The 27,916-nt window shown below is 41.2% G+C and overlaps 1 protein-coding gene across 5 annotated transcripts; it reads left to right on the top strand.

Annotated features, from left to right (window-relative positions):
- Positions 1 to 146: 146 nt before the first annotated feature.
- On the top strand, positions 147 to 27,825 carry LOC132258240 (trichohyalin). 5 transcript variants are annotated; one of them, XM_059755453.1, is made up of 29 exons: positions 147 to 775; positions 2,508 to 2,672; positions 8,796 to 8,967; positions 9,280 to 9,489; positions 9,555 to 9,710; positions 9,783 to 10,024; positions 10,098 to 10,247; positions 10,315 to 10,405; positions 10,634 to 10,689; positions 16,052 to 16,141; positions 16,278 to 16,355; positions 16,673 to 16,840; positions 17,481 to 17,641; positions 17,704 to 17,932; positions 18,189 to 18,305; positions 18,350 to 18,478; positions 19,502 to 20,194; positions 20,370 to 20,509; positions 20,734 to 20,880; positions 21,349 to 21,633; positions 21,930 to 23,028; positions 23,103 to 23,294; positions 23,742 to 24,259; positions 24,355 to 24,427; positions 25,094 to 25,375; positions 25,448 to 25,608; positions 25,680 to 25,827; positions 25,895 to 25,969; positions 26,034 to 27,825. In XM_059755453.1, the coding sequence occupies exons 3-29, from the start codon at positions 8,826 to 8,828 to the stop codon at positions 26,058 to 26,060; spliced, it is 5,859 nt and encodes a 1,952-aa protein (XP_059611436.1). In that variant the 5' UTR covers positions 147 to 775; positions 2,508 to 2,672; positions 8,796 to 8,825; the 3' UTR covers positions 26,061 to 27,825. The 5 variants fall into 5 exon arrangements, with proteins under 5 accessions (XP_059611436.1, XP_059611434.1, XP_059611437.1 ...); XM_059755451.1 differs by having other exon boundaries at positions 10,631 to 10,689; XM_059755454.1 differs by having other exon boundaries at positions 10,315 to 10,411; positions 18,207 to 18,305; positions 18,362 to 18,478.
- Positions 27,826 to 27,916: the final 91 nt, after the last annotated feature.

The raw sequence follows: 27,916 nt of genomic DNA, 5'->3' as shown, positions 1-27,916 counted from the left end.
GCTCCATTCAATTCTGTGCAGAGAAAGCCTCTCGCGTGAGAGTTCTGGCCACCCAACGTAGCTCCAAATGCGCCGAATCCGTATCTCTGGGGCCTTTTTCATTGATCCTCTCACTCGAAGCACTCTTGGTGTGGAAAAGTGCACCAGAATCAGTTCGTCGTCGTGGAACAAGTGCAAAGAGTGGCTGAAAATTGAAGTGAGGCTCAACTGGCGGTGGTGAGAAGTCCTTCATCGATCCTCACATTGCCACAAGAGCCCATATTGCACCAGCACGGGACATTTTCCACACCACGGACTCGGTTAGTGTGGAATTTTTCCGTGGCCTGGAAGAGGAAAGCTGGAAAAGTGGTGGAAAAAGTGCAAGAAAGTGAGTGAAAAACGACAAGAGTGAGAAAAACTCGTGAGATTGGGTGAAAAGTGTGTGCAGGAGGGAATGGGCAGTGCTTCGAGTGACCCTAAAATGGGGTATAATTTTCTGGGTGAAAAATAATGCCAAACCCCCACCCCCAACTTGAGCGCAAAAACCATCAGAGGCTGGGGGCGAAAGAGCTACGGAAAAGCCACCCCGAGAGAACCCCGTGGGGCGCCATGGCCCAGTGAAAAGTGTGTTTCGAGCCCCAGTGGAAAAGCCCTTCCCTCCGCCCCCCACCTGGATGAAAAAGCCATGAAGAAAAACTCACTCTTCTTTTCCACTATGGACGACGACGGACTATAGTATTTCCCAGCGACAGTGGAAAAGCGCGTCCGACGGAATCAGGCATACAGAAGAAGAGAGGTGAAGAAAAAGTAAAGGGAGAAAGGTGGGAAAAAGTGCTGGAAAAATTCACCATTCACTTGTGTGGTGTGTGAGTAAGAATTTTCATCACTTTTCCCCGCCTCGTGATGGTGAAGCTCATATTTCACCTCATGTGAAGAAAATATTCCGTGACCAAGAAATTTCACACGGAAAAATTCATGAGATGAATTTTTCCACATCTCCCGGGACATTTTCCCATCACACACGGGGGCTGGAAAATCAAGTGGCGCCCATAAAATTCCATTTTGTCTATGTGTTGGGGGGCCTCTTTCGTAGTGAAAATTCCAACCAGCCAATTGTATAGTGTGTATCGATTCGTGTCAATTTGTGCCATTTCTCGCACTCTCCGGACTTACTCACCCGCTCTCTCTCTCTCTCTCTCTCTCTCTTTTGCTGGTCTCTCACTGGATTTCTCCCTCTCTCTCTGGCGGGCTCCTGGGGCGCCCTCCTCCCGACCACCCACCCCCACGCACACGAGCTCGTGCGACTCCAATGAAGGTGTAAAGCTCTCTCTGGCGCGTTGATTGGGCGCGCGAGGTGGACTCTTTTTCCTGGTTGTACACTCTATAATTTTCCCATTATTCATCACCTCTCAGTCCACCCACCCCCATTAATTTTCAGCCCCGGCAGCAGAGTCATCACCGATTCAATGAGTGCACCCCACAGATGACTCACAGGAGACACGAGAATGCATGAAAAGAGCAGAGATACTTTAGAGAAAGTGAAGAGTTTGCTAGAAATGGGGTGAAAATATGTATTTTCACAACTATCTCTGCGTAGTCAAAAAGTTTGCACAGAAATGCAAGCTAAAGCGTAATAAATCCCTGTGAGGAATTTTGGTGCAGATGAATAGATTCTCGTGCTTCAATATAAAACGCTTACTATGCTGAAACAGATATTTATCTCACTATGAATACACATGTTTTAAGCGTTCTGCTGCCGGTCATTTTGCTGCTGATGTTTATTTGCTGATTGTAATAACTCGAAATAATAAAGAATTTTCATAGAATAAAGTCGTTATATTTGTACTCAATATAATGCGATAAAATTATAAAATGCCATAACTATTTAAATCAGTTAAATCTCATGAAATCCCGCAAATGAACTGATAAATAGAATCAATAGGGCATTAAACTCTATGCTGATTGCGGATCATTAAAAGTAGAACTTGCAAACATTTCTTTTGCATGGATCCAATAAATTTTACCCCATATCAACTTTAAATCCAACTTTGGTTTCCCAGACAAATTTTCCTCTTCTCCAAAGACGGTAATTGAAATTTTGTGGAGAGAAAGTTGAGCGCGCTTCACATGAAATCCCATAAAAGAACTTTATGGTGAGCAACATTTCAGATTTCCCCAATTCTCGTGTGTCCCCGACGAGAATATTTTGGCCTCCGCATCGTGCGAAAATCAATGTTCGCGCAAAACGACAGACAACCACGAAAAAGCTCCTATATCCACATACATATTGTATATTAGATAGCAAAATAATAGTTTTATTCCATCGTCATATCACCACATTTCCTCGCTCTGAAACCAGGAAAATATAAGGGTGTTTGTGGAGTTGGAAATAAAGATAATTTGTACAGGAAAGTAAGAAATCAACAGGGAAAATTACAAGAGAGAAAGAGAGAGAGAAAGGGAGGGAGCAAGAGCTCTATTTGGAATTACTTCGAGAACTCTTCTTTTTCACCCCCGCGACAAGGCAGAAAAGAGAATAAATCACAAGAGCTGTAGGAAAAAAGGGAGTGAGTTGGAGAAAAGTGACGAAGGAATTCAGCAGAACATCGTGAGAAAGTATTTGCCAGATAAATTAGAGAGCAACGTGTGGATTTCCCGGAGATATGCCGCTAGAAAGTCTGACTTCAATTGCTGTAAGTGATTTGATATTCTTCCTATGTGTCCATACATAAGCTAATATTTGGATATCCATACCCAGCTCCCGACCCTCTAGTTGATGACCGAGCATTTCACCTAAAATATAAGGGTCGCCTCTCTGGTGATTGTTATCTGTTATCAAACTGATTTCAAAAATTACCATAATATGCACAAGGATGATCATGAGAAACATAGAAATTTCTGATATTTTCATTAAAAGTTACCTTTTCCCAGTGATTGCTCAAAGCCAAACACTTCAGCTAATGACATTTTATTTCCTGTTCTATGAATTTCCACATGCCCTTTTCCCTCTCTTTATTACTGCAACCCCATTTTTTTCTCTCTACAATCGATTCAATCACATTTTCCCGCACATGTAAACTCTTTCCCCGAAGTCGATTGGAAAAATATTTAATATTTAATCACCATGCAAGGGATATCATTTGGAAGAAAAAACAGTGAAACGCGAAGAAGGCATGCCCTTTCCGATGGATTTCCCAACACACCCAATTGTATGTTCCTTCATTCAAAAATTCCTTCACATCTCATTCACATTTAACTCACACAATGGCTCAAGTCTCAAATGGGAACAGGAGAGTGTCTAGCAGTGGAAGAGAAGGAATATGTGCTTCGAGTGTACTTATTGATTCAATTTTAAATGAAGGAAAAACGGGAAGTTGTGAAGACTCACTTTAGAATTTACTTCCCATCCATAATCGCATTTCAACAGCAGAAATAGTCTTGCAAAAATCGAATGCCTCACGTGAATTATTCAGAGGATGGGTTTGAGAAGCGATTCATTGGCTGGATTGTCAGAGTTTGAAAGAAATGTTGGAAATTTTCCGAAATTAACTCCTAAAGCCTTTTGTCATGGAATATTTTCACGACATATTAATTGTTAATTATGGTGATGGCCTAATGCTAATTTATGCATTTTTAATAAGACTCATTTGCTTGGGGGATAATGTGATATCAATCATAATTGGTCAACAAGAACCGAATTTAATGGAAATTTTGATGAAGAGACGATTTTTCATCTCAAATGTCTCAACATGGCATAAACTCCTCCGCTTCGGTTTCTCTCTTACAGTGACTAAAAGTCAAATAGAGTCACTATGGATAAAACAGAATAACACAGAATTGAGACTGTGTTGGATGAAACATCATTCATTGGATTATGCAGAAATTTAATATGATTTCATTCACTGAAGCAGAATTAATATGAAGTATTGAATTTTTCGCCATGATTTCCCTTTCCCGGGACATAATCCCCACAAAGAGACTCCACGGACAATTTCATAAGAATAATACAACAGTTTGTTCTCAATCTGCCACTTATTTTTTATCGTTCTCCCTATCATGGGATGATATGGAGATGAGCAGCGCGGCATAGATTTTTGTGTAAATTACAGTCGCTTCTCATAAATGATTTTTCTTTTTCACATTTTATTCTCCCCCTTCTTTTTCCTCCATTTCTGCTCCCCCGTTTACTTAGAGCAGCAGCGGCTCATCCGATGGTGTGTCTGGTGTTTTCAATGGATATTTATAGAATTTACTTTCACAGTGATTCTTTTTTCATGGCTCTTTTACCACATGCCTCCACCCCTTCGGCGCTCCCCAGTTATTCGCGCGCCCCACTATATCAACAAGCTTGTTTAGAGGTTTGTAAATACCCGCGTGAGTGATCCCGAAACGTGAGGTGCACAGTGAAGAGATTAGCAAATTGCAAATTCTTCTCGCGCTCATCATATTATCGGGGGAGTTACTACAAGACACCAGGGTGGATGTATTAAGACATGGGTGTATGGTGACAGTTGCTGGGTTTAATCTGCGCGAAAAACGTGGAGGACAATCTGAGTGATTTGTGTGAGGCAAAGCAGAAATGAGATTACACTAATTTGTCCCACAACCAAGAGCACACACATTTTTAATTAATTCACCAGAGTCAAGTTTATTTTCTCTCCTCTCTGCATCGCACTCCCTCCCACCCCCCGCCCAACTGGTAATTCGATAGAGTGAAGAGAAAAAGAGACTCAAGTGGATTTCTATTTCACAATAAATTCCATGTAGGAAGTGGTGAGGCTCTCTTTTGAAGAAATGCCCCTCAAAGACGAAGAAAATCGTTTCAAGCGCCAATGTGATAAATAAATTATTCACGGCTCCACGAGGAGTGTCTTGGCGCGTCTCAGTGGCCAAGAATAGGCTTCCTCTTCTCCCATTCCACCCCCTTTTCAATCGCTTCTCTCTCCGTCACTGTTGCCTCGCTGTCTCGAACAATTTACACAGGGAGAGCGAGAGAATGTTGAGCCAAGAACAAGTCCAAGAAAATCTCCTCACAAGTCATGTAAATGAATCTCATGTGAATTCATCGCTTGATCCTAAAAAAAAAGCGTATCGCTTGATTAAATCTCTCCACTTGAGTGAAAATTGTACCTCACGAGGGGTGCGAGATCATGGGTGAAAAGTCTTGTTTGGCGCTGCAGAAAAACAACCCGAAAAATCCTCTCGAGGGTATATCGAGACAAGGTCTCTCTCCACCCTGTCCCCAAACTCATCCTCTTGTGCTCGTGAACAACCGAGAAATATTTTCATGAATGAACGTGAAAAAAAATACTGTGAGACATTCAAGCAATTTTCACACTAAATTATCTCACAAACCACATGAGAATGGAGACAATTCCACCCCACCGGATGACCTCAAATTTCCTCCCATTACCCAGTGAGTGGGTGAACTATGAAATTTATTAAATTGCTGCACAACTGTGTCCCAAATAGGGGAAACCCTTTTCACCCCCATCGACTGACTGATGGGAAAAATAGCGCCAAAGCGCTCGCCTCAACTGCATGGATGACTTTTATGGCATCTTCGGGCTACAGCGGGAGATGGAGAGTTCTTATTTTGGACCGCACCATCGTACCAAATAAACCACATGTCTCGCATTGTCCCCAAAAATGACATCGCATGGAGTGCGAGAATGTGCCTCAAAAGTGGGTCATTTGCCCCGGCAGAAGGTCAATGAAACATTTCCCAGCCACTTGCCAGCGGGACATTTCCACCACAAATCACAAGATTCTCCCCATTGGGCCATTTTGTCATCTTCACGCATCTTACGGTCTCACTTTACACTGTAATATCCTGCGGTTGAGATAGTCAATTAACTCCGCCGTCATCTCACTATGAGAAATGTCCACAAGTTTAGTGCTTTTCCATGTTGCTTCACTGGATTTTTCCACTTTGTTTCCCTCTCTATAAAATATGCAATATTTTCACCAATAAATTACATATTCTTCGGAAAAGAGGTTAATTGAAACAATCTATATATTGTCTATGCATAGACAATTCATCTCCTTTTGTTCGTCCAAATAAATTCCATTTGAAGCGAAACAATTCCAGTTTAGGTGGAGCATTTTTAATCCACATATCCTGGGAACAACAAAAAATCCCATTATGATTATCTCGTAGATGACATGGAGAAGAATTTAATTGAAAATTCTGGGCACATGAATGATGGCATGGAGGCAGAGGAGAAAAGCCAGAGGAATTTTTAAGCTGCCTTTGACATGTATTTCACTAGGCGTCTCCACAGCAATAGGCGCCCCCACGAGGCTCAACAATGTCCATTAATCGCAATTTAGCGGAGAGGGAGAGATGAAAGTGGCATTATCGGGGTCACCCTTAAACTAATTATTCGTCATCATCTCTATAAAATTCAAACATGATGCGAAGGGTTTATTCAACCCATCCCACGCTCTTGTCCTGCACTGGAGCACTGGAGAGTGCTAATGAAAATAAACATAATGCTCACAGACCCTCTCGACCATTTCTAGTGCTATTATTAGTGCTTTTTTTCCGAGTATACATAAAATTCACACTACAGATATGACGTTTGTATATGTTACTCCCAATAAACTGAAGCGCGTATGAATTTTAAGTACTGCGGCTTTACACGCGAAACATGGTGGTTGACATGCTCTCCGCATACTCCTTCCCGCTCGCTCAGCGTTCTCCTGACAAAATCACAAGTGCTCGAACATCAATAGCTGGCAAGGAGACAGAAGGAATGGGAAATCAAATTAAAAAGAGAATTATTATTGGAGAAAATCCAATGGCCTCTGTGCCAATTCTACAAACATTTCTTCTTGTGCAACTCAATATGTGTGAAAGACATGAGAAGTCTATTAATAGAAGACAACAAAAAATCATAACCACGCAGAGGTTAAAGACTATATTCAAGCAGTAATTGATTTCATGTGAGATTCTCAAAATCATGGCTGTTTGCAATACAATTTATATATATTGTGAGTGTATCGCAAGAGAGGCCGAAAACTGTGAAGGCATGAAATCAATAGACCCATTCTTTTCTCCCAACCTCATTCATGCTTCTCAGTATCCAGTAATTGGTATCTTAATCGAAATTATTCAATCGTTACTCGGGCGACAAAAGTGGAATGGAATTGGGCACCATATCAATTGATTTCATCAGAACCGAGAGTCATACTTTCTATCACTACATCTTGCCACCAATTTTCTCATACCCACGCAGTTCTAGTGTAATAGCAAGGACAACTTTTCCCATTTTGTGATACTCTAGAAAGAACACTATGAAACTCTTCCATATAATTTGGAGGGTTCTAGAAAACATCCATTTTGAACGGAAGCGAGAGGGATGAAATAATGTGAGACGGTACTGTGTGAAATTCATACATAGTAGCACAAACAAGGGATGAATTATCTCATCTCTCGTCAGTGTGATAACTGGAATGTCAACACTAAGTGACATGACATAGTGCGATAATAAGAAAGTCATTCTCGAATCATTTCCGCACACCCCACGTGAAGATGAGCCACCGACTAGCAAGATGCCATGCGACGGGGCGGCATTGGGATAGTGCACACACGTGAATTGTGAAGAATATGCACTTGCCTGCTCTCGTGAAAGGACTCTCTTCTCCATGGTGATGGATGGAGGGCGCACAGATGGGGTCATCAGGCGCACACTGATGAGAAACTCTCTCATCCGCATCAGGACGCACGGTGATGCTTGTCTCGGCTCCTTTGTCATCAAGTCCGCCAACAGGCACAGCAAATAATCCCCAAGTCATGTTGCTTTCTTATTTTCCACCAGGGCATTCTGACCCTGTTGATGTTGATCTCTAGAATGAACAATAATATTCTTAGTCAATAAAACGCTCGGAAAATTGTTGCAAAATTGTCGTCAGCACAAAATTTCACACTCAATGATACAGAAATAAATAACCCAACTCTGATACCATCCCTCGAGATCCATTTCCTTTCTCGCTATTCACTGGATTTTTTTTTATTTTCCTCTCTACTGTTCAAATTTTATATATATGCGCCTCTGTGAATTTTCACGCATGATGGGTGAGTGTGAGAAAAATCGCCTTTTTCGTCCTTTTTCATATGTATTGCATGTACATACATAACATATCTAACATGCGACGAGAAAAAAGTCCCACAATCACCCGCCTTTTATTGATTCTCCTCTCCGTTAGTTTCTTTGCCGAAGAACTGGCAAGCTTCATTCTTTCGTTGAAGGCAAACTCTTCCAGCACACATGCTCACATGACATCATTTCCCGCCACCACAATTTGTGTCATCCCCCTCGAGGCATGACTTTAGCTTTCGACAAACATCCCAGTCCTTTTACCCCAGAAAATCACTGGGAATTTTCCTCTATATTTTATGGTCAATTTATATATTTATCAGTGGCATTTTGTAAGACATTTGAGGAAGCACTCAACAGTAATCCATAAATAATTCTACAGATTTTCACTCACATCACCTCTCTGCTGCGGTAAGCGATAATAAATCTCTATCATTGGAAACTAATTAAGAAATAAGGAAGAAAAATAAGTACAATTTCCCATTGCCTCTTGATGTTCTGAAAAAACTTGTCTGTGTTACAATGTCCACAAATGTTGCTAAAGTGTCACACTCTGTACAGGGAAAAGAACACGAAAGTCACATTAGAAATTGCAAAATACATTGCCAAAAGGGGTATTGATACTCCCCGCACAGTTCTACCAAATGCTCGAGTCACAATTCCCGGGAAAGAACTACTGGCATTCCAAATAACATCAATTTGCTCTTGTTGCAGAAATAAACCGCGGATTTTCCGCGGTGTATTATGTCTCGAGAAGCCTACACTTCAGCACCGGCCATCAGTTCTGGCGCACGAAGTCCTGGCCGTTCCGCACGCCGCATCACAGAACTCCCGACAGTTGATCGTTCACCGTCACGGGAATACGGCACGAGAGGAAGTCCTATAGGTGAGAAAGTACAGCACAATTCCCCATCACAACACCCCATCCGACAACTCTTTCCTCCTTTCATGCCATCATGCATATTCAGTTTTCTCTTCACCCACAGAAAAAAAGAAAAAAAAACTATTGTTTCAGCATTTTGTTTCACATATTACATAATTTTTCTTCTTCTGCCCAGCGAAAAGAAAACCGATGCGCAAGAGACATGGATTCTCCTATATAGCTACCACACACCCCGAAGAAAACCTCATTTCACAAAATAAATGTAATTGGTTGACTTTTGTGCTTAGTTTGTGCCCAACAATTTGTATCTTTTAGGACGAAACTTACGCTTTTCACGTTCCGGCAATTCCTTCTTCCCCATGAATTACGGTCCCGAATCTTCCACTTATCACCACAATTCCGTTGCAGCAATGGGCAGCCCATACTATCGGGATATGGATGAGCCCACGAGTCCGGCTGGCGGGGGGCACCATCGCAGCAGGAGTGCCAGCCGGCCACCCATCTCGCACGCAATGGATTACACCCGTGAGTCCATCCGCCCCTTCACTCGCGATTCCACCTCACTTTCCACCTCTCTTCCACTCCCACAGGCACACGCTATCAGTCCCTGGACCGAGGCGGGCTCGTCGATCCGCACGATCGGGAGTTCATTCCCATCCGCGAGCCCCGCGACAGATCGCGCGATCGCAGCCTCGAGCGTGGACTCTACCTCGAGGATGAGCTCTACGGACGATCAGCAAGACAAAGTCCGGGCCCATTGAGTAAATTTCCACTGGCACCCGAATAATTTATAGTAACTCAATCCTTTTCCACCACAGACTTGGCAACCGATCGCTCTTATCTCGGTGATCTCCAACACCAGAACTCGGATCTGCAGCGTGAATTGGGTCAGCTGAAGCGCGAATTGGATCTGACGAATCAGAAGCTCGGCAGTTCAATGCACAGCATCAAGACATTCTGGTCGCCAGAGTTGAAGAAGGAGCGCGCCCTGCGAAAAGAAGAGAGTGCTAAATATAGTCTCATAAATGATCAATTGAAGTTGCTAAATAATGAGAATCAGGTGAGTGACACACATATCAGCCCTCGAAAGATCCAATGAAAAATCTATCTCACCTCGATGATTTGATATCTAGAAACAAGCAATGTTGGTGAGACAACTTGAAGAGGAACTTCGCATGCGAATGCGACAGCCCAGCATTGAGATGCAAAATCAGATGGAGCAACTTTATGCGGAGAATGAGCACCTCACGAGGGAAATTGCCATTCTCAGGGACACGATTAAGGTGAGGAATGAGTAGCACTCGACAGTCCTAAATTACATTCTAAACTCTCAATGTGATGCTTGTACAGGAGTTGGAACTGCGAATTGAGACGCAAAAGCAAACTCTTCAGGCTCGCGATGAGAGTATCAAGAAATTGTTGGAGATGCTTCAGAGCAAGGGTATGGGTAAGTGTATGGATTTATTTTAGGAAACAATTGGCTTGAATAATCATAACTTCTGTTCATAAAACATATTATTTTGAAACAACTTCACACAATCAAAATTGATAGGAAGCATTGCATCAGTTTTCACCACTTTTTCGCTAAATAACTCTTTTACGAAATGGTCCAATTAAAACTCTGCTTTTCATATTTTCTCCACTGGGAAATTATCACCCCAAAAAGCAGGCAAAGAGGAAGAGCGTCAAATGTTCCAGCAAATGCAGGCAATGGCACAAAAACAGGTAACATTGATTAAATCTGCAATTAAGAGAGACAGAAACATGAATTATTTAATTAGTATAGCCAAGATGAATTACGTTTATTTTCTACAAATATTCTCATTTACTATTCTTTATGCATCCAACTATTAAAAATATAGTCCCCACATGGGAAAGATCTCGGGATATGTGTACATTCAAACTCAATTAGACATCCCCTGCGACGCTCCTTCACTGGAAAATACAATCCCGTTTATGTATGCACGTTTTGTGTGTCAATTGTGTGTATAAAATTCACTTGCAAAACTTACAAAAGGGAACATAAGAAAGAAAATTGGGTTAGTTACCAGGAGAAGTGTACTTTTCTGACAATAGAGTGATGCTGAAATAATACTCTTTCACTCAGTTCTCCTTCTATTACTTACATTAATTAAGTCAAACTGCGTTTTTTTTTTCTCCTGTAACTACACAACCAGATGCATCAGGGGAATGTGCTCCAATACGCCCAAAGCACCATCAGAAACAAGCTCTTATTGTCCCATAAGTGCTCCGCATCATAAATTTTCTCAACTTTCTGCTCATTTTCAACCACTTCCATCTCACATCACTTCCTGCAGAATGCTCCGATAATTGATATTGTCAAAGAAATTCCTTTGCGAATCTGTCCTTCAGCATCTGCAGAAATAGATTGGAAGAAAAGAACCGAGAACATGATATCGGAAAATGTGATTTCATTTTTCCACTTACATTCACAATTGGTTTTCCAAGCATCCACTCTCTTCTCTACTCATCGCCTTCCCCCAAATCCCCCCCTCGTCAAACAGATAATATAAATCAAGAGCAAATTACAACTGAATTACATCAACATGCACACACATTCACGATCTTTAAGAGAACATTGAATTTTATATACTTGGATAAGTGATTTGAAAGAAAGGAAGAAAAGCGTACACTTTTATGTGTGATGATAAACAGAAAAGAAAAAAAATTTATTTATTATGTGTGCCCATAATTCTTTCATTTTTTCAGTTCCTTATATTTTTATATGACTTTTTGTGTTTATTAGTTGCGCTGCTATTCGATTATGTTTCATATTCCTCTTTTTATTATTCTGCATATAAATATTTTTACTTTCACAAGTATTTTCACTTTAATTGTCGACCGTGAGAAGGCAAGAAAGAGCCGTATATAAATGAACATTGTTAAATTATTCCTTTTAATAACGTATCATTGTATATTTCTTGGTTTTCAACTATTATTTCACTTCAGGCTACGTTCTCTGAATATATTCGTAAGATAGACTTTTCTCTCTCAAAGCGCTCAAAGCAATCAAAAGAATATAAACTCCGTGCAAGTTTCTCAAAACAAGAAATAAGTGAAAATTTGCTGAAATTAAAGATATTTTGTACTCCTAAGCTAGCAGCTATAATTATAATATTTAAATATGATAAGTTATTGTATTTTAATTATACTATTTTTATCCAACTATTATTTTTGGCGAAAGAATTATTATTTGCGCCACGCATTGCATCTTTAAAGCAGTGTCTTGAATTCGTATATATCAAACGATTGATTTTGGGCACATAAAATAAATAAATGTGTGTTTTAATTGTACACCACATTTTTTCGTTTTATCTCTCTCTCTCTTTCTCTGTTCTTTCAATCTGTTTTATCACAACTCCTTATTTTTGTCAAACTTTATCTCTATATAATCTCTATCTTGTTTTGTGTACCAAAACGCAAAGATTAGATGGCAAAAAAAGAATGATAGCAAACTCATTTTTCATCATGTTTGAGTATAAGAGTTCAAATGCAAAGACAAAAATAAAAGCGGGTGAGAGTAAATTTCGAAGACAAAATTGCGGAAAGAAAATAATTCTTTCGTCAAAAAGACCACTTAGCAAGATTTTTGACGAAACTTATCAGGAACGACGGCTCCCAATTAATGTTCATGCTAATTGGCACTTTTTCTGTGTGTGATGGAGAAAGGCATAATGAAAAAAGGAAAGAAAAACCCTGTCTTTTCCCTTAGAAGACACCACACACACACACACTTAACACTTAAACACTTTCACTAATTTATGTATTTTTTTCTGTTCCTTTGTCATCATTTTTCACATTTTCCGTTGAGAGAAACATGATAATTTCCAGAGACACGGAAGATTCCACAGTTGAGAAATGATCAACAATTTCCTTAGACAAATTGGTTGATATTATTTTACACGAGTATTTTAATTTGTACAACTTATGTTTGTCTTATGTGTTGAATGTATGTTTTCCTGCATCTTATTCGTTTTCGTCTTTCTTAGAAAACACCAAAATATCATCAGAACAAACAAGAAAAATACTTACAGCTCCCACTTCCTGTGACTGGCAACATATTTTGTAGTCACGATGCGATCTCGCGGTTGACGCTCAAGAGATTTCGCGCCAAAAATCATTGCAATCAAAAATGGGGCCTCCGTTCGCGTAAGAGTTCGAGAGAAAATCACTGAGACAGAAGTGAAGCGGTGTGAGAAAGTGGGTGACAAAAATGTGCTCTTCTTTTTTGGCCACACAATTTCAGATGTTGAGCAACCTGACCAGTGGCAGTCCACCGCCAATGCCGCCCGATGTCCTCGGGCATCTGTACGGCAGCGGCGGGCCTCTGAGCGCAGCCGGAGCCCTGGGGAGCGTCAGTGGATCGCCTCTCCACTACCAATCACCGTATGCCTATGACAATTCCGCCTTTGGTCCAGGATCGCCGCCGCCGCGGCGCCGATACAGTTTCGGCGGCCTCCCGAGCATGACCGCCGGCGACTACTACTCCCTGCCCACGATGCAGAGTAGTGGCCTCTGTGCGGACGGCTGGCGGCCCCTCTCCAGGTCCTCATCACTCACGCGCCGGCTCTCCTTCGGCGGCGGCAGCTACCCCACACTCTACAGCCGCGAGCCCACGCTGCCCACGTGGCCCGATCTCGCAATGTCTTCGAACTTTTACTCTCACCCCAACATCTACACATCGCCCACGTACGGCGGCGGCCTGTTCGACACCCATGTCCCGCCGGCGCCTCAATTCGGCAATCGCAAGCCCTCCCCCAGCTACCTCTACTCCCGACCCGTCTACAGCAACCCGCCCGTCATAGCCCCATCGTCATACCACCACACATCACCTCCGCACGGCATCCTCAGCTCCACCTCCCCTTCGCGCCACCACTACGCCTCCTATCCCGCCCTGTCGCGCTCCCCCCCGACCGCCCCGCACTTCTCCTACTCCGCCAGCCACCTCACGCACCCCTCGGCCTACCCCCTGCACACCTACGCCCACGCACACCACCCCTACTCGAAGGTAGATTTAGACAGGGGTGGCGAAGCCAAGCGGCAAGTAAGTTTCAAGTTCGACGTCGACACACTCTCTATTGACTCGTAGGCCGCCGGCCGCAGAGTGCCCTTCTCCCGGCGCCCCTTCCCGCGGCGCCTTGAGGAGCACCCCTGCCACACAGGCGCTGCGCCTCTCCCCTCACCAACACCCGAGTCCCTCCTCAGCAGCGCCAGTAACTGGGGGCAAATCGATATGGCCTAGTTCCCGGGGGGCCGACGGGAGCTCGGGAGAAGGCGCCACGAATACCCAAACAATGCATTTAAATTTCACTGATACTATATATATATGTATATGTATAATGAGAAAAACGACTGCGTAAATTCAACGAGAATTTGTGTTTTCCCGCGAAAAGACACTCTACGAGCAACTTATTGAAAACTGCCAAAAAGACCTGAGAAAAAAGAATCGTAACTCAAATAATTATAACATTAAAAAAAAATATTATAAACTATAAAGCATTTAACGTTGTAGCGAAGAAAAAAGTAATTAACCGAAAAGACTGATTGGAAAAATGTATTAAGATGAAATTAAAATGCAATAGATAAACGCTTGTTGAATTTACCAATTCACAAGTGCGAGGGAAATTGGTGTAGACAAGGGGAGGTGATTCAAAATTCATTATATTGACGCGAGATACGATATATAATGCCTCCGTGTGGATTTTCCCTGGTGAAAATCCCAACGCAGCACACATTCATTTTGGCATCTCATGACTCTCTACCCATCTTTTCATTGAACCATGAAATGCTCTCTCTTATCACACCATCCCCATCTCATTGCCATACCCAATATATTCGCACATTTATCACGAGAAAGCAAAAAAAAAGAAAAACACATGCAATCGATGTCAATTAAATATGCATTACAAATGCAAATCACTGCATTTCTCTCCTCAACGACAGTTGAGAAACGATTCATACAAATTCACGATAATCATCCTCTCTCATGCTTTTATCAATAGCTAATCTCATTTTTTGCTTCTCTATAATGTAGTGTACTTTTCCATTAAATACTACCCAGAAACCACTTAGGTTAGTCCCCGACATCCTCAAACCACAACAGCGCATTAAAAAATAAACTTGATGAAAAAGGAGTTTGTGTAAATGAAATGAAAAATTAACAAATGCAGAGAATTCCGGGGAAAAATTGCATTGTTTCCCTTTCATTCTCTGTCTAATTTTGCATGCTGTAGCTTTTAGAGATCATAAATAATAAGAATATTACCTCTTTTCACTTGTATGTTTTTTTGTCTCTGTTGTTCTGCAAACTATTAATGAACCCCATGTACTGTTTTCTCGTCTTATATCCAACGTTGGAGAAGAGGAGTGAGATAAAACGTCGCAGAACTAAAAAGAAAACCAAAATGATGCTATTAAAGCAACGCAAGAAAGAGAGAGAGAGAAAACTGTTGCAATTATTTTTCTAGAGAAAACTTTTTAGAACCTAAAAGAGGAGGAATATTTCCATAGCATTTTTAACAACAAAAGAAATCATTCAATAGTAGAATAGGATATTAAGTAAAAATGATGAAAATTCCAAGTGCATGACAATTTAGAGATTTTCGCTCTCTATATTAAATATTTTAGAACAGAATTACAGCGAGTTGTACAGATAACATTTTTGCATGTTTCACATCGATTTCTTTCCCACTTCGTATATTTACATATTATCCTGTCAATATAGGCAGTCGAGAGAGCGTATTGTATTTCCCAATGAGCGTGACTCAAGGGGGAAAACTTTTCAAAATTTATAAATGAGATACTATAAGTGTTTGTGGAAAACTTATAGACTTTATTCTATACCTCACATTGCATGGGATAAGTATTAATGAATTTCAATTTACATTAAGTTACAATGCTAAGCAACGACTTTTCTGAACAGCATTTAGAGGAAAATTTTATCTTATAAAACTCATCGACAGAGTTGCTTAGAAAGAAGAATGCATGTGAAATGTCTTATTTTATATCTGTGAATATCTTCCACCACTTTCTTCTTGTCTTTCTCCGTTTCATTGACACACCCTAGCTCGATGAGTTCCGACTCGAGATTCAGCGTCGCGACCAAGAAATAATGGCAATGGCGGCTAAAATGAAGACTCTTGAGGAGCAACATCAGGTAATTGTGTGATTGAAAAGAGATAATGGCAGAATCATAAGCCCCTCCATCAATCACGTAATCCTACCAAAAAAAAATGTTCATTTTTATAAACCGTCTCTGTGGTGGACAAAATGATTAATTTGCCTTTTTAAAGGACTATCAGCGTCATATTGCCGTTCTCAAGGAGTCTCTCTGTGCCAAAGAAGAACACTATAATATGCTGCAGTCGGATGTAAGTTGGCTCCTTGCTCTATCTATCCTCAATTCTTCCTTCTCCCGCCAAAAGGCCCAAATCTTCACCAGACAATATATTGTTGTTCGAGTAGCGAACAATTCCCCCTATGAAAATATGAATAGAAAACAATACGATTATGAATTTTTTCTTCTCTCTCAACAAGCATAGAAGCGAAAGATAAACCGTAGATACAAAAATAAATGATCTCCCCAAAATCCCAAAATCAAAATATAATACAATATCCCCATAAAACAAGAAAAAAAAGTGAAAAGGTGCCGCTCTTAAATTAGAATAATTGCACTTTTGTCAAATAGGTTGAAGAACTCCGTGCTCGTTTAGAAGAAAAAAATCGTTTAATCGAGAAAAAAACTCAAAACGCTTTACAGGCTGTTCAGGAACGTAATCGATCAACTAATGAACTGGCCGAGCTCAAGGATCACATGGATATTAAGGACAGAAAAATCAATGTCCTCCAGCGAAAGGTGAGATATTCACAATTCCAGTAATATGCTCTATATATCCATCTTCCGTGTACACACCACCCTTGCCTCCCTCATTGAATATTATTCCCTAATCGCAATTCCATTTTCATCTTTTGCTCTCCCCCACTTCTCCACTTTGCTACCTTTTCGTGCCACGAAAGTCCAATTCGGATCGATTTTTCCTTCATGAACGGAAAAAATTATATCAAGTGGGAAAATATTTACATTCTATTCCTTCGTGGGTTAACACCTCTCCCCTTTCTGATCCCATCGCCCCACATTGTGGGCTTAAAGAGGGATAAAACAAGACTGTGTAGGAAATATGTTCCCTCTGGCTGTGTCGTGAGATGATGGAGTAACCTGGGAAAGAGGTGAAAAGTGTCTGTTAGTGGATATTTTTACTGCTGAAAATGCATTTCGTGACAAAACACCTGTGATTTCTCACAATATTCCGTGTAAGTTTTCTCATAGTTGCACTTTTTCTCAATTCTCACTAACAATTCTCACGAAATACCCTCAAAACAATAGTTATGTTAGACATTTAGATGGTGTATAACAACAACTAATGTCACAGATATCGAGAAATTTAAACATTTCCAATTTAGAAGTTGGCATATTAACTTTTATTGCACAATTTCAGATTGAAAATCTCGAGGATTTACTGAAAGAAAAAGATAATCAAGTGGATATGGCGAGAGCTAGATTGTCAGCAATGCAAGCTCACCATTGCAGTTCAGAAGGCGCCTTGACAAGTCTCGAAGAATCCATTGGAGACAAAGAGAAGCAGATACAGCAGCTCCGGTAAGTCTCTTAATCCCAATCTCACTTTTCATCATCTAACAAATGTCTGGGGAATTTTCCAGCGATCAACGCGATCGTGCCGAGCAGGAGAAGCACGAAGAACGCGAATTGCATGAACGCGAGATAGCCGAGTACAAAATGAAGATGCACTCGCTGGAGAGTGAAGTGGACAAATTGAACATGCGACTGGATCGTGCACTCACGGAGAAGGAGCGTCTCGAGGCGCGTCTTGAGAATTCACAGAGTGAACTGGGCAAATCCAAGGCAGAACTCGATAAGGCCACAAGTGAGGTGAGTATCACTGAGTCATTAATTTCATCTGGACAGCAGAGTTGTCAGAGAACCTCTATAATTTCTTATCTGCAAAAGAATAAAAATAAATAAATTCTCAATTTTTGGTCTCTGACACTCTGACTGTCTGATGATTTATCACATAAAATTGCAAACAAATTTGATTGTTTTTATTGTGTCAAAATTCCCGAAATCAACTCATGCACCAATTGGCTCGTATTCTCATGACAAAATTTAAACACAAAATCAAACGTAGTATGGTGCTTATGGTCAGGTGGGACGCAGTGGCACAGAATGGGAGTCGACGAGACAAAGATTGCAACGTCTTGAATTGGAGAACGAACGTCTCCGGCACGATTTGGAAAGATCCCAGGTGAGAAGACGTCTTGAAATCACTTTAAAATTACCTCATAAAAGCCACAATTCCAGACTACATTCGGGAGAAACACCCTATCCACATCCCAGGAGCTCGACAGAGCCCAGGAGAGAGCGGACAAGACCTCAGCCGAACTCAGACGCACTCAGGCTGAACTCCGAGTCACTCAGGTAACTTCACTCTTGAGGACTTCCCTAAACCACCACACGCCCATTTCTTCACTCTTCAAGAACATTCAATCGAACAACCATTTAAGGATTTTTATCATTTCTCTCCAATTACTTTTCCCGTTCTATTTTTTTTTTTAATTTTTTCTGACTTCTTTCCAACCAAAAAAGAATCTCAAGCAAAAGTATATTGCATCAAAGTTCGAATCTTTTGCTCTATTTGTTACCTTTATACTTTCTCTGTGTACATTTTCTCTACTCATTTTGCCTCCTATCTCTCTTTCTCGCCATTCAACATGAAAAAATCATCATGTTTTACATTTTTTTCATAGGACGAGCCAATACAAAATTTTGTGAGTAAATAACACTCCAAAGTTTTGATTTAAACTTAATTACTTTTTACAAGAGAAAACAATTTTACAATCATTCAGCAAATTTCACCACTTTCAGTCATATTTTAAGCGACATAAACGTTATGAATTTTGCAATTTCTTGCTCTATTTCTCTTACTATTTCATTTCTCTTTTAACGTCTTCCTATTCTCAACTTGATTCATCGTTAATTTTTCCTTTTATTTGTTCAAAAAAAAGGAGTTTTGTTTTTGCAAGAATCAGAAGGGAAAACTCTCGTAATCAGTTAAGAAAGTAATTCAAGTGTAAAATGGAAAAAAAATTAACAAAAAGAAAAGAGCTTTTGCACCAGAGAATGGCTTGATTTTATAATATCTTTTATAGATTTCATAAAGTATATATTTCCTCTTCTTAGAGATATATAGAAGATTTAACATTTATTATACATTACCATAAAAGTTGTCTTCTTTAGAAGTTGAAGAAATTCTGAGGATTTCCTCCTGCTCTCCGCCCTCAACCCACACTTTAGCTCTGTCAACAGATATGGAAACTTTAACTCCCTTCAGCTCCTCTCACGATATAAATTTCAGCCACACCGCCTCCCTTTTGCTCTGATGCCCACATAGAGTGAGGAACGACCAGTAAAAATGCCTCTTTCCCACTATCTCTTCCACAGTCTGACGCCGAGAGAGCCCGAGCCGAGGCGGCATCGCTCCAGGAGAAGCTGGAGAAGAGCCAGGGCGAGGTATATCGGCTGAAGGCGAAGCTGGAGAACTCCCAGGGCGAACAGGAGAGTCTGCGGCAGGAGCTTGAACGTTCTCACGGCGGTGTTCAACGCATCCATGGTGAGAGAGACAAGGCTCTGCTGGAGCTTGAGAAATCCCGCGAAGAGTTGGAGCGCACGCAAGCCACTCTGGGCAAAGCGCAGCTGCAGCAAGAGAAGCTGCAGAACGCTCTGGACAAGGCGCAAAATGAGGTGGATCATCTGCAGGAACGCCTGGACAAGGGTGTCGCCGAGTCACGTCGGCTTCAGCTGGAGAAGGAGAAGCAGGCGTATGACTTTGAGAATCTCCAATCGCAGCTAGACAAGGCCCTTGGTCAGGCGTCGCGCATCCAGAAGGAGCGTGAAACCATTCAGCTGGATGCGGAGCGTTTCAAGGACAAGACTGAGAAGATCCAGTTGAACCTGGGGCGACTGCAGAAGGAGCGCGACACGCTGTTCGAGGAGTCTGAGAAGAATAAGGAGCGAGCAGAGACTACGCAGACACTCCTGCTGAAGGCACAGCGCGACAAGGAACAGATTCAGACGGAGCTGGATGTGGTGAAGGAGCGCTGGGAGAAGGCTCACAGTGTCCACCAGAAGCTTCAAGTGAGTAAAATGCCATCCGATGCATGGAAGTAGTGTCACGTGGGTAATAGATGTGTCCAGATATGCGGCCTACAGAAGGGGCTTTTCGCGGATATTCTCCAGTGAAAAGCCACCTCCTTGGCCGTGTATTTGGACACATCGGTTTCACCACCATAAATCCAAGACCCTTTCCCAGATGGAGCGCGACGATGCCTGCACGGAGATTGACATTCTCAAGGAGAAGCTCGACAAGGCTCTATACGCCAGTCAGAAGTTGATTGACGAGAAGGACAACTCAACCAAGGAGTTCGAGAAGATGCTTGAGAAGTACGATAGGTAATGAGCACAACCATATTTCCCATCTCGATGTGTTCTCTCTTAATGTGTGTCTCTTTCTCTTTTCTCCATCACCATCTTAACAATACTATCTGACCGCCCATCCACACCTGAACACCCATCAACTCCTGACCACATCCTTACTCCTCTTCTTCCGCGAACTCTCTTTTCTGTGTTGATTGGATGATCCAAAAAATGTGGCAAAATTGAAAATTTCTATATAGAGCACAAAATGAAATCTATAGACTCCAGTCGCGCTGTGATACGGCCGAGGCGGATCGGGCGCGTCTCGAAGTGGAGGCTGAGCGATCAGCATTGGCCGCCACAAAAGCACGTGAGGACTTGAGAAAACTCCAAGAGGAGACCACGAGGTGAGCGAAATCAAAAGACCAGAAAACCCACTCATTCAACACAGTGCTTCGCGAAATTCATATCATGCGAGGATTATCAACTCTTTCCAACAATGCCTAATGTCTGTAAAGTTCTCCCCTCCATCTCAAATCAATTCTTGATCACTTTTCTCACAAATGCACCCATAAAAGTGGCTGTGCAACAGGATAATATTTCAGCATAGTGCGCAGAGCTTAATTGCTTCAAACATTCTCACTCTCTGGGCTTTAATCATCTCTTGAACACACTCTTTGTCCCGTCAAAGAAAGTCTGTGTCAACATTTGTCGAAATTTGTCTCTTTGGAAATGTAACACATACTATATTGAGTCTCTAAATGTTGTCTCTGTTGTGTATTTGTGAGAAATGCAATGTTGTAGATTTTATGAGAAAAGAATTCCTCCTGCGAGGAGTTCCGTGAGATCAATCCATGACACGAAATTATCCACAGACTGCAAGAAGCATGCGATCGAGCAGCAATGCAACTCACCAGAACCAAGGAGATGGAAGACAAGGCTCGCGAGGAGTCTGACTTGACTAGAGAGCGAATGGATAAGGTGCAGACGGATTTGAGACGCACACAGGCCGAGAAGGAGCACCTCCAGGCCGAACTGGAGCGTTTGACATATGAACTGGACAGAGCACACAACTCCTATACAAAACACACTGCCGCATTGGATTCTGCACAAGAAGAGGCTGCCCGCTTCAGTCTAGAATTGGAGAAGTTGAGGGACAGGTGAGTATTCCGTAGCGATCTTCGATAAGATGTTGTGTACATTGGCTGTATCCGTTGGAAAAGCATGACGTGATGTTACCTTTTCAGGAAAAATTTCGACAAATAATATCATATATTGCATTTTCTGTTGGAAGAATTTTACCAGTTTTTGCTCTGTTTGAAGCACTTTTGAGCGATGTTTATTCGAAAACCCGTTTAGCAAGGGACCATGAGTAAATTCCTGTAGTGCATTAATTTATTTATGGTTCCTGGACATCATCGCACATTTCCCACATCTCACACCATCTACATTTCAGATACGAGAAGAGTCAGGCAGAAGTACGCCGCCTGCAGGAGCTCGAGACTTACACACGCGAGTCACGCCGCTCCAAAGAGGAGAACGAGCGTCTCAGAGACAAACTGGATAAGGCTATGAAAGAGCTGGAGACCATTCGTGGCAAATCGCAATACGAAGAGGAAACCTTCCAAAAGATTCGCGAGAAACTCGAGCACAAGGAGAATGAGACCCAAATCATAGAGGCGAAGCTTCACGAACAAACTCTTCAGCTGGAACTCTCGAAGCAGGAATGTGCTAAGGTGATAGCCAATCAGGATAAGCAGAGGAGTGAGCTGGAGAGAGCACATATTGAGTGTGAGAAGATCCGTGACAAGCACGACAAGCTCATTAAGGAAGTGGAACGCATGAGAACTCATCCCAATGCCATATCGCCATCCATGATGCCGAGTCTCACAGCTGCCGACAAAGGAGAGGTGGACAGACTTAGAGATCGTCTAGAGAAGGCTCTGCAAAGCCGAGACGCCACCGAGATGGAGGCCGGTCGCCTGGCAAAGGAATTGGAGAAGGCACAGATGCATCTAGCTAAGCAACAGGAGGCAGCCGAGGCCACAAGGATCGAGTTCGAAAGAATGAACGCAGAGCTTGGACGAGTCCACGAGCGTCTGGAACGTGCTGAAGCGGAGAAGGAGTCCCTACGACAGTCAGCGAGAATGTTCGAGAAGCGCGACATGCAAGCCAACCAGATCGAGAAGAATATCATGAAGATCGAGGCGGATGCCAAACAGTTGACAGTGGAGCGGGATCAATTGGTAATGCAGCTGGAGAAGAGCCAGGACATGCTGATGAACTTCCAGCAGGAGTTGAATGCCACAGAGCAGGAACTTCAGAGGCAGCGCGAGGAGAATCGCCGCCTTGTTGGCGCCATGAAGGGACAACCACCAAGCTCGCAGGAGATGCAGGCTCTCAGGCAGGAGATCGCCATCCTGAAGCAGCGTCTGCAAGAAACCGGCGCTCGTGGGGACAATGAGATGGAGCAGTGGCGAAAGGTTGTGGAGCAGGAGAAGATCCGAGCTGATGAAGCTGAGAAGATTGCCACAGAACTCCACAAGAGGGTTCAGGTGAGATCATTTAACTAAATTTATAATTTGGCAGCGGAATTGAAGCATTGCAATCATTGCAATTACCATTGCAGATGCTGGAGAAACAACTGCAGCAGCAGATGAACCAAATGGCCAATCTGCAGAAGCAGCAGCCCCAGCAAAACGCACAAATCAACCCACAGGAATTGGAGAAAATGCGCAATGAGCTCCAAATGGCCACAGTGGAGCGAGACAGATTCCAGGCCCAGCTCGAGATGCTCGTCCAGGAGTTGGAGAAGAGCCAGGTTACAAGTTCTCAAACTCTTGTAATCACATTCACATTCTCTCAACAATTGATCATTATTCTTTTGTTTCTCGTTTTTTCTAGTGCCGATTTTCCTTTCGACTTTTTCGTACATTTTCAGTTGATTCTGTAGCACTTTATTTTAGCTTTAAAAATATTTCTGTGTTGCAAAAATAAATCATATCCATAGTTGTGTGTGTCTTTTGATGTTATATTTTTAGAACATTATTATTTCATTTATTTTCCTCCAGTAGAGCATTGATAAACGACACAGAAAGAGGACACGCAATAACGCTTGAAATGCGAGATGGAAATGGGAACAGGATACACATTTTCCATGTCTCTCCTTCTGTGTTCTTTATGGCTCTGCGTATTTTCCTGTGGCAAAAGAGATCACGCTTGAAGTACCCGAGACTGATTTATTAATGCGGGAAACATTGAATTTCAGTTGGATTTGCACGAGGCAAACAAAAAGTTGCAGTCAATGCAGCAGAACAATGTCCAGAAGGGCGCCGGCATGGATGAGGCGACCAAGAAGCAGATGGAGGCTCAGGCTCGACAGATAGAGGAGACCAAGAAGCAGATTGAGGCCCAAGTGAAGACCATCGAGAACGAGCGGCGTCTGCTGGAGGAGCAGCGAAAGACAGTGGAGAGCAAGCGCAAGGAGGTTGAGGAGAAGGAGAAGAATCTGGCTGAGTTCGACAGGCAGCTGAAGAAGCGCAAGGAGCAGATGGATCAGTTGGAGAAGTCGCTGCAGAAGCAGGGCGGCACCGCAGCGGCGGCCGGCGAACTCAACAAAAAGTTAACAGAAACCCAACGACAATTGGACGCAATCACCAAGCAATTCGAAGAGGCTAAGGAAGAGGCCAAGCGTGCTGCCACTGAGACAGAGCGACTCCTGCAGCTAGTGGCAATGAGCCAAGAGGAGCAGAATGCCAAGGAGAAGACCATCATGGAGCTTCAGCAGTAAGTTCAGCATACTTTCACTCTCTCCATCAACTGGGTCACAACGCACACAAGCAATGGAACTAACTCGCAATTCTTTTTTATCTCCTCTGCAGGGCACTAAAGAACGCCAATGCCAAGAGTCATCACGCACAGCAGCAACTCGAGGAGCAACGAAAGAAGGAAGAGGTGAGCACTCCCAACTCATATCTCTGACCCAATTCCCACTCTCATACTAACTGCATTTTCACTGTAATTAAACCACTAACATGATTATCTCTTTCCTTACTTGCACTTCCGAAGGCTGGACCGGCTGGTTTTCTCAAGAGCTTTTTCTAAATTAACCTAAACCATCAAAATATAAACCAAGAGTGAAAGGCAAACAGATATTAATCAAGTGCATAAGGAATATACTAAACAAGAAATCATCGTAATTTAACAAATACTAAAACATAGCCCAACAAAACCATTGATATTGATAACCCTAAACAGAAGTATCTCTAAAGGTGTAATTTTTAAATGAAAAAAAAAATTGTGAAGACATTTTCAACACTTAAGAAAAATACTAAGAAAAGTAAGGAGATGAAAAACTAAACATAACCGACCAAAGATTTTGATGCAAATCGTCTAAGTATCTTCTCTAAGCGTTCTATCGAGACGATATAGTCGCCATTCAAATCTTCTTTTAATATTTCATCGAAGAAATATGTCCTAAAAAAACTAGTAAAGTGTAAATACTAATGGAGATCATTGAGAAGCTGCCATTATTTGTTGCTCCTGCTTCACAAAAGAACCACATTATCAGAGAAAGAGAGTGAGAAGAGTCTCTAAGTAGACATTTGATAATCTCTACAGAGTTCATTGTTGAATTTGGTCTTTGGCAAACTCGAGGGACTCCTCGGAGAGATGGTCCAGGATGAGCCAACGAGCATGGAAAACCACAACAGTCTCTGCGATGACCAGGTGGCCATCGAGCGACACTTTGGTCAATTGGAAAAGCTGCTCGAGGAATCGAGGAGGAAACAAAGGAGGGTGAACGAATTGGAGGATGCACTGAGACAGAGTGTTTTAATTGTAAGCGAGCGAGAGAACGATTTTCTCTCCCTCGAGGAGAGCAAGAGGCAATTGAGTGACAAGGTATGAATATTGTATAGTCAAAGCTCAGTTGAAAACTTATCCAATAATGATATTTCCCATTTATTCTACCAGGTAAAGAAAATGGAGCAGAGAATTGCATCGCTGCAGAACGCAAAGTTTCTCAGATGCAAATCTTGTCAACTGTTGACGAAACGTTTGGAGCTTTTGAATGGGAAATTTCACATTTTACTACAAGAGAAACGATCTAGGCTGCAAGAGCTCACGAATATTAGGTGAGATAATTTTGACAAATAGCATGATAAGATAGAATGCAAATGATTTTTTTTAATGTAATGTTTTGCAGACAAGAGGCGATTGAGAAGGCGATTTCAGAGAAGGACGCCAGAATCGCTCAGCTGGAAGTTTCTGGTGCTAAGACACAGGAGCAAATTGAGTCTTTAGATCAATTACGTAGTGATAGGAATAAATTGAACAATCGCTTAAAAGTAGAGGTGAGAAATCAAAATACGAAAGCCACTCAATAAATTGTCTAATACAAACAAAATCCTTTCTTTTCAGTGTGAAAATTCTTTGAGTTTGTTACTAGAGTGTAGTTCCTTTGAGAAAGAGCTTTCTAACATATTCTTTATCGAAGTGAGTCTCTCAATTGCAGTGACACGAACTGTCTGATTGAATTCTTATACATTTTTACCTGCAGGATCCAATTTACGATGATTTTGGATAGATGAGAAAGAGCCACACACGATGGACATCCCCAAACTTTGTGCTGTGGACAGAGAGAGAATCCCATGAATCCGTTCAGAGGAGTCCTTCAGCTCCGTGTACAATTCATTCCATGATCTAGGACAGAAAATTAAGAGAAACACTTTATAAATACTCATCAAGTAAAATCGACAAAGGAAAGATAAGTAGAAAAAAATTCACATACACCAAGATAGAATATATAGAGAATTTTCAATGGATGGTTTTATGCTGTACAAAAGGTATTTTCATCACTTTTTTCAAGCATCATTAAATATCATCTTTCTCATAAGTGCATTTTCGTCAAACAAATCAATCATTGCGAAAAGAAAACACACACACAGACATGATCATTGAATGTACAAAACGACACATTTTCTTCTCTCTGTAGAAAAGGAAAACACAATCTTCGGTTTTCGGGGAAAAAAAAACTATATTTATTGAAGAACAATCATGTAGCATGAATTTTAAAGTAATTATTCTATTTTTTATCACTATACTTAATTTTCATCCAATCAAATTATTAGTAGAAGTTTTTTCCTTAACAAGGAAAGGAGAAAAAGATGATCGTTGTAAGAAATCAACCCTCATTCTGTATCATTCCTCAATCATATCATATTTTGAACATCTCTTCTCAAGATTTCAAATCTATAAATTCCTGCCTCCCTGAACTCCACTAATCCTCAATCTTTACTATTCTAAAAACCCTCCTGAATATATTTACAAAGTTTATCTCTAACATTTCTAATATTTATGTAAAGAAAAGAAAAGGAAACCAGTGAAAATATTTAACTATAAATTGTATTGAATTGTAAAGCCGAATATCAGTATTATTGTGACAAGAGATAAAGCGGAAAATGTTGATGAGAAATCCAGGTAAAATGAGAGAATACTATGTTATTTCGTACCTTGAGAGATGCAAGCAAGAAGAAGAACGCGAAATGCGTGGCATGAGAGATATTTCAAAAAGGATCACGAGACAACACCACAGAGAATACTTTGAATTGATAACGCAAAAAATTACGCAAAAAGAAAAGGCATGGAAATACATTATAGACAATAATTCAAAAAGGATGAATATATACTTTTAAAACATAGCCATCACAGACGTTGTAATATTTGTTGATAAAATATTTAACGATGTGGCAGTGTTCTTCTGACATCATTATGAGAACAAAGTAATAAATTGTATATATAAATACATGTGAATGGTAAATGTTTGTGATTTTGTGTTTGCTGTTATTCTTCTCGTATCATTTGTCTCTTTATCAGAGTATTTCCACATCGTCTGAAATACTTTCCGCAGCAATCTTGCCAACAAAATTAGTAAACACAGACAAATTTGAGAGGTTATTCAACAAATACGTGAATAGTCTTAAGCGAAAGAAAAAAAAATACTAAGAATAGTAAATATTTATAAACTTATGTAATTATTCATTTTGTCTCAATTTTTTTCCTCTCAATTTTTCAAATCACATTTCATAAATGGCTCATAGGCAACATTGTTCAAAAAAAAATTCACCCCTTTTCGCTAAAATTGTTCTTTTTTTTTGTCTTGAAAGAAGAAAATCTTTGAAACATCCATGACAGAATGAATCGCAAATGCATAGAAAGTCTGTTAATGTGCGGAGAGATCTTAATGTTGTTATTGTTGACTTAAAGAAAGTACATAAAATATCAACTCAGTAAATAGGAGTGAAGAAAAGAACTATATACAGAAAATATACGCGCATTTCTGATTATTTCCCCCTCAAATCCGTAGAGCATAAAGTATTAAAGATATTTTATCAGTAAATTAGGAAATCACTTAGATCACGATAGAACAAATTTTGTTGAATG

This window comes from Phlebotomus argentipes, unplaced genomic scaffold (assembly GCF_947086385.1).
Source record: "Phlebotomus argentipes unplaced genomic scaffold, Phlebotomus argentipes genome assembly scaffold_4, whole genome shotgun sequence".
Taxonomy (NCBI): Eukaryota; Metazoa; Arthropoda; class Insecta; order Diptera; family Psychodidae; genus Phlebotomus; species Phlebotomus argentipes.
This window is presented reverse-complemented; position numbering and strand designations above follow the sequence as displayed.

What these genes read in the sequence shown, in the direction of transcription:
- LOC132258240 (XM_059755449.1), top strand. Translation starts at nt 8,826, where the DNA reads ATGTCTCGAGAAGCCTACACTTCAGCACCGGCCATCAGTTCTGGCGCA. An exon ending in ACCATCATGGAGCTTCAGCA is followed by an intron (nt 24,260 to 24,354) that starts GTAAGTTCAGCA and finishes TCTCCTCTGCAG; the next exon opens with GGCACTAAAGAACGCCAATG. An exon ending in ACAATCGCTTAAAAGTAGAG is followed by an intron (nt 25,828 to 25,894) that starts GTGAGAAATCAA and finishes CTTTCTTTTCAG; the next exon opens with TGTGAAAATTCTTTGAGTTT.